The sequence below is a fragment of the Sciurus carolinensis genome, chromosome 9 (assembly GCF_902686445.1).
Source record: "Sciurus carolinensis chromosome 9, mSciCar1.2, whole genome shotgun sequence".
Classification (NCBI taxonomy): domain Eukaryota; kingdom Metazoa; phylum Chordata; class Mammalia; order Rodentia; family Sciuridae; genus Sciurus; species Sciurus carolinensis.
In genome coordinates this window covers 129,691,750-129,698,653 of record NC_062221.1, presented here as the reverse complement: position 1 = coordinate 129,698,653, position 6,904 = coordinate 129,691,750, and the positions used below count along the sequence as shown (strand labels likewise).

General features: G+C 48.2%; 1 protein-coding gene across 2 annotated transcripts in view; it reads right to left on the bottom strand.

Moving 5' to 3' along the window:
- Positions 1-3,116: 3,116 nt before the first annotated feature.
- Positions 3,117-6,904, bottom strand: part of Hunk (hormonally up-regulated Neu-associated kinase) — a 99,231-nt gene continuing 95,443 nt past the window's right edge. The window contains exon 9 of one of the 2 annotated variants that reach the window (XM_047565327.1): positions 3,117-6,405. In XM_047565327.1, the coding sequence (XP_047421283.1) occupies positions 5,747-6,405 (659 nt within the window). In that variant the 3' untranslated portion in view covers positions 3,117-5,746. The remainder of the gene's footprint in view (positions 6,406-6,904) is intronic. The other variant, XM_047565326.1, reaches the window with a different exon arrangement.

Here is a 6,904-nt window from a genome sequence, read left to right as displayed (position 1 = left end):
ATATGCAACAGACTGCATGGTAATCCTCTAGGCTTAGAATATTTATTATCTGGTCCTTAGCAGAAAAAGTTTGCAGATCTAGGGATCAAATGAAGGAATATTCTTGAAAATAACTGGCACTCAGGGAACATAGATAAAAGGTCACTCCTCAAATAGGGAACTTTCTAAGAGTAATTTAGTTGTCAGGAAAGGGTAAATGTATTCAGCAGATAAAACCTGTACGATATGTAGACTATGTAAATATTACTGCTTGGCCTTCCCCCACATCAGCCCACTAGGGCTGCCATCACAGACACCATAGCCTGGGGGGCTTACACAACAGAAATGTGTTTTCTCACGGTCCTGGAGGCTGCCAATCAGATCAGGTGTTGGCGGGGCTTCTGAGGCCTCTCACCTCAGTTGGCACGGCTGGCTGCCTTCTCCCTCTGCCATCACATGGTCTCTCCTCTGTCCAGTGCCCCTCTTGTCCCGTCTTATATGCACGCTGGTCAGATTAAATTAGGTTCCACCCTAATGACCTCACTGTAACTTGGCTCTTTAAATGCCCTATCTCCAAATTCTGGAACAATCTGAGGTACTGAGGGATAGGGCTTCAACATAAAAATTTGGGGAGGACACAACCCAGACCAAAACACTCCCCTTAAATGAGACATTATCATTTTTTAATGCTGACTCCCTTATTTAGAAAAAGTAACACTTACCCTCTAAGAGGGGCTATAATCGTGTGATGAGGGGGCAAGCCCAGTACAGCTACAGAGAACTGTTAAATGCCAGGCATCTGTACCTTTCCTAAGGTGACAGAAATATTACCTGTACCCCAAATAGCCATTTGCTTTCCACATTTCCTAGCCTCTTGCTCATAGAAGAGCCCTTAAGACTAGTTTAAGTCAATCAGCAGTCAGAGGCAGTGATAAGCCCTCTCACAGAGCATCCGAGGGCTGGCGGGAAAGTCTCCAGCTCTCCCTTTCTTGCTGTAGCACCAGAGAAGCTTCATTTTAAGTGGCTGGAGCCACAAGTGGGAAACAGCCTGGATCCCTGAGTCACCACATGGAAGACACCTGTTTTGAAGTCAGTGAGCCTCATAAAAACTTATGTAGGAAATAAATCTTTATTGGGAAGGTCACAGAGATTTGGGGTTGAATATGCTACTAAAGTCAAGTCCGGTTGCCAGAGAGAACATAGATGAAGAGGTCAAGTTCATGGCAAGGCATCCCTGCTGAGCCCTGCATCACCCAACTTTGGACAAGAAGCCTTGTTCTGGAGATGGGATTGCAAGCTGTCCTTTTCCAGCTGGCTGTGGCAACAGATCAAGAAAAAATGATTTTTTTTTTTTTTGTTACAATATAGAGTTTAAATATAAGTCAAAGCCTTTGTTTTCAAAATAGCTTTCAGGTCATTTTCTGAGTAGGGAATGCAAGTAGCACAGGCCCTTGAATCAGAGTTATTAATTTTTTCACCCATAAGTAACCGTTTCCCAGCATTGTCCTTTCTACGATGTGCACCTTGTCATTGTAAACCAGTTGACTCCTGTTGATCCCCAAGGTTGCTCCACCTCAAGCTTTAATGCCTCATTATCTGCACACCGACTCAGATGTGGATACTGGAGAGGGCTGGTGGTGCCAAGCCTGAGATGCTCTCCTCTTCTCTTCCAAAGACCTCTGCCCTCTCCCCCACTCCTCCTGCCTGCTTGCCCACAGGCAGCAAATCTCCGGCCTAACTGTGTGTTGTGAAAACACATTCACAGAAAAGAAGAACAAATATGTACCTCCTTTGTCTTTGGAACCAGATGTCTGAGAAGCTCCCTTGACAAAAAAGCTGCCACAAATAATACAGTCATTTACTACTCAGGAAACACGCTTCTTTCATTGAAAAGTGATGACATTAAATTGAACCAGCTCCCAGTACTGCTCTGAATTATTCTTACTGTGCCTGTGGCACACAGGATCCTACAAAGAAAACAAACACAATAACAGACTTCCAGACCACCCCCCTCAAAAAAATATAGCAGTCTTGCACTCTCTCTGAATTTGTCTCATTTTGTGATACGGTTATATGCAAAATGTTTTATTGATTTAATCTGGTAGCGCCCAATAGACTTATAATAGCTAAAGTAGCAACAAGCTATCCAGGGGCTGCTGCCTACCTGGGAGATCTATCAAGGGTGACAGAGTCCAGTAAGAAAGCTATTTCCAGCTACGATACTTGGCGATGGATGGATGTTCAAGAAACTGCACAATAAAAAAAAACTTATTCTCGAATTGTGCAGAATCTCAAGAAGCTGCACAATTTTGAATATAACTTAAAAATGAAGCCTGGATCCTTGTAGGAACCTCAGAAATACCTGTTGGAATGACAGCTTCATCTGCTGTCAATTTTACCCTTTCAGCACAGTGGCCACATATAATTTCTCTGTTCTTTGAGAGAGGAATATATGTTCCAGACTGCCTCTGATGTAGCTCACTTGGGGACTCTGGGTGTGTCCTTAAACTATTGGGGGCTCCCACTTCCTCTTTGTTTAAAAAAAAAAAAAAAAGCTGCAGTTGAACCAGAGAACTTCAGGTTCCTTTCCACTCTAAAATGTTGTGGTTCTTCTGAGAAAATATCAAAATTAGATACTTGTTCTTTTATCTCCCCATCAACTCCAGGGTGAGCTTGTGTGGTAGAAATGGGGGCCTCGATGCTTTCCAGCCATGCTGCCCCCTGAGCCTCATTTCACCACTGTAAAAGGGACATGAGGGTTAAGCAAGACGGTATGCATGAAAAACATGTGTGCACGGTCAGGAATGAAGCAATGCCTGGGACAAGCCACACGGCTAATCTAGAACCCCCTCAATCCCATCCCGTCCCTCTTAACCCCATCCTGACCCTGGCCTGAAGTAGGGACAATATCCAGAAGCCACGTTCACAGACATCATTCTGCAAGGGCTGTTTTCCGAGTCTCCACGGGAAACCTTGACCCCTCCAAACTGTAAAATGCTGATTCATCCTGAACTGCCATTTGCAACATGTCAGCGACAGAGACTTTTGTAGACACACCTGGTGCAGGTGAAATGAAGCTGGAACACTGGAGTAGAATATGTCCATGATGATTCTATTATTTACGACCTTCTTATTTTAAGATGTATGAGCAAATAAAGAAGCAGTTGTAGTGAGGAAAAAGTGTATTTCACAGTCATTATAAAAGTACATATATTTAACAATGGTGACATAAACTTACTTAGGACCAAATCATACAATTACAATGGACTTTTCCCCCAAGACTTTGTGACCAGTTGGCAGTTCGGTCATTCCCATCAGTAGCTACTGAAATCACAGGCACAGACTGAGGAGGGACAGTCATGGGTCAAACAGACAACACGCTTTGTACTTACCAAAGGGATAGTCAAGTTTTCCATATAAATATAATAAAATAATAAAGAATTTAACATTTCTTCTTTCACTTGGTTTCATAGATTTGTCAGGTGCTCACACACACCAAAAAATACAGCTATTCCCTTTCCTCTCACTGGGTTCAGAGTAACCCTGAGTTCAGAGTCCAAGTTACCAGTGGCAACGTGGTCAGCTAGCGGTAGACATCTGCGGCCTTTCTTGAAGTGTGCGAAGAATGGGAAACATGTTTTTCACGCGCTAACAGCAACACAGAAGCACACACACTTGTGAGGAAAGTAAAATGCAAGAAAGAGACATAGGGGCTACGAAAAGTTCACAACACACAGGTCAGCATCCCACCATCTTGCAGAGCAAGGCAGTTGCGATTGGAAGCCATCTTTAAAAAAGGATCCTTCACCATCAGAAATCCAACGTTTTGTGTCAAATGGTTGGAGGGTCTGTCAGATGATTCTTTCCTTCTCTCCACTGAAAAAGCTGTTGTCAATGTAAATGGGAACCCAGTCTGAAGCACACAAAGGAATAACACCAGCAGCCAGGATCCCGACCTCTTCCTAACATGCCCTAGAGCTGGAGCGAGCCCCTCCGAGGGCGTAAGCAGCCCTGGGTCTTGCCTAGGTCTGCCCAGACTAGGCATCTCTGACTTCCAGCAACAGCCAACATCTGTTCCCTCCTTGCTCAGTGAGAGTCATGAGGGGCCAAAGGAAGTCTCCACCAGTAAAGGAGAGAGTGGAGAAGGTCCATCTCACCATGCTCTGGCTCAGGGCTAGCTGCAGGAAAATGAAGGCTGACCTTGCGATTCTCAAGGGACTGGCCTGTTTTGGAATCCCTGGACTCAATGGACTGAGATGACCACCCCAGGGGTGGCCAAGCAGTGGTCTAGGGTCACATTTGCACTCGTTGAAAGTCAGAGACCCGAGGCGGTTTGAAGACCCTGTCTCCTAACTGCTACTCCAGCTGGGCGGATTTTCCCTTGCAATTCTGCTCACAGCTAAGTCCCCTGCCAAGAGCTGGGGCCCCATTCCCACGTAGAGACAGCCTCCATCAGGATCCAGCTGGACACAGGCAGACAACACTGAGGTCCACAAATGCACACACGGGGACGGCACAGTCACGAAACTGGAGACGCATCTTTGGTTTGATCCTTGGCAAAAGGTGTGAAAACACAAGACGGATTGAAACCCTGTTGGAGGGACACTGTTTCCCTCAAGGAAGAAGCTGTCCTGTATCTGAACAAGCTCCCAGCCTGCAGCCTCTGCTCAGCTCACAGCAAACCAGCTCAGCTCTGACCCATACAAATTTTCTGGGCAATTTAAAAACGGGTGCCTTCTCATTGTCTGAAAATTGCCAGCACATCCTTTCTCTCTAAAGAACCAGCTGTAACCATGTTCTACGCCTTCTGGAAGGATCAAGGTTCTGTTGATGCAATGGGGTGAAGACGAGGTGGCTGGGATCCTGCCCCCTCCTGTAGGCGACTGGGGTCCGACACCACAGAAAAACACCACCCCAGCCAGCCTTCCACGCCAAATCCTCTCATGAAAACATGAATTTGGTGGAACTGCTTTTCATCTCTCCATCTGGGTTCTTAAAGAATTCTGCTATATTGATTTATCAACATTACATAACAAAAAATCTCTTTGGACAAGATCATTCAATCATCAGAAAGTTTTGACCAAATAAAATAAAATCTGCCAAAACCCTGCTTGGGCATGAGTGTTTCTGTTGGTCTTTTTCTTCCCGAGTCCATACTGTTGGGTTCCATCCTTATCTATCCTCCTCTGGGGCTCCTAGGGCCACTGCTCCTGGTCACGGCTCCTGCTAGGCTATAGGGAGTGGCTGCCAGGAAAAGGGTTGTGTTGCTCCACAGAGGAAACCGTGGTTGGGATGAATGACCTTGCCATACTACTGGTCCCTGTGAGACTGTGACCAACAGCTGAACAGACAGCAGTCCACTGAGAGGCATGCACATAGCACAGAGTGAAGAAAGATCTGGTAACAGTCTATGAATCTGGGTGGCCCAGAAGGTCGGTGTGTGGTTTTCAGCCCCGAGTCCAGCAGGGGTACGTGGAGGCGGCCTTGGTGAGTGGGCAGGAGGGAGGGTCTGAGACTGGAACCGGGACTGCTTGCCTCTGTAGCCACCCTTCCCAGTGATTTCCAGCATCTTGGGGGTCCCTAAGGGAGGCTGGGTTGTGCAGGCTTTGGGTCTGTGGTTTGGCTGATCCATAGGGGAGATGTTGCAGGGCAGAGCGGGTGAGGCTATGAAGGATGCTTCTGCGAGGTCTCTGGTCACATCCTGGCAGATGTGTGGAGCCCTGTTCCACTGTTTTCCTTACAGAGGCTCAGATCCCACAGGCTCAGGTTAACACTGGCCCTTGACCCCGTCAGTCATGTCAAAGGAAAGACTTCCAGGGGCTGTGGGCTGCAGCGGGGGCATGCTGGCTTCTAGGGGCCTCTCTGCACAAGGCTGCAGGCTCTGGTGCCGCTTCCTTAGCATCTGTCCAATGCCCATCATGGGGAACCTGCCCCGGCTCTTCACACAATTGGGGCTCCCCAGAGGCTGTGTGTGGCCATTGCTGGGAACCGGAGGTGGGGAGCACACGCCCTCCTCTTTTGGTGGGCTGTTCTTATCTTCATGAGCAAAGGAGACCAGCGTGGGATGCAGGGGAGTCTGGAGAGGTGACGTGCTTGCAGACAGCAGCCCTGGGGAGAGTGTCCTCTCACTGGAATTCCTGCGAGCCAAGCTCACGGGCGAGTTCAGAATCCTATAGTGATGGGAAGGGGACAGCAGTTCTATGTGGTCCTCACGATCCACAGACTCGAAGGACCGCACCATGTCCAGCATCAGCGGGTCTTCCTTTGGTGGGATGCTGGCACTCCCAGGCCCTTGTTGATGGGGTTCTGGCTTCTTTAAAATCCTGGGGGTCCTGGGGGGTGGGATGGGGATGAACTCCATGGAAGAAGAAGTCACACAATTGGAATCAGTGGTTTTGCGGAAAATGTTCCGACAGCCGAAGGAATCTGCACACCCAGAAAACAAAACCATTAAGACCGCCACAGGAACGGTGTGCCTGGCCCTCCTCCCGCCTGCGCTGCCCCCCAGTCTGGCTGGGACACCGAGCTGGACGTTTCAGTTCAGTCATGTTTCGGGCACCCCTTGTTGTGCCATCAATCCCCATTAGCCATGCTCACCTTCCAGACCTCACACTCCGTGCCCACTAAATAGGGCCTCCCCGTTCTCTCCTGCCACCCCTGGTTCCCATCCTACCATCTGCCTCTGCAGATCTGACCACTCTAGGAATCTTGTATGTGCAATATTGGTTCTTGGACTGGCTCCCTCGACTCAGCACCATGTCCTCTGGGGCCACCAGTGCTGCAGCATGTGTCAGGACTTCCCCCTTCCTTCCCTCTTGGTTTTGATCCCCACAGAGCCTCATCCCATCCTACATGGAGTAGTTCATGGACCAGCCAATCCCTACGGTTTCCATCTCAGGTTGGCACAGACCAGGACCCAGGTCTG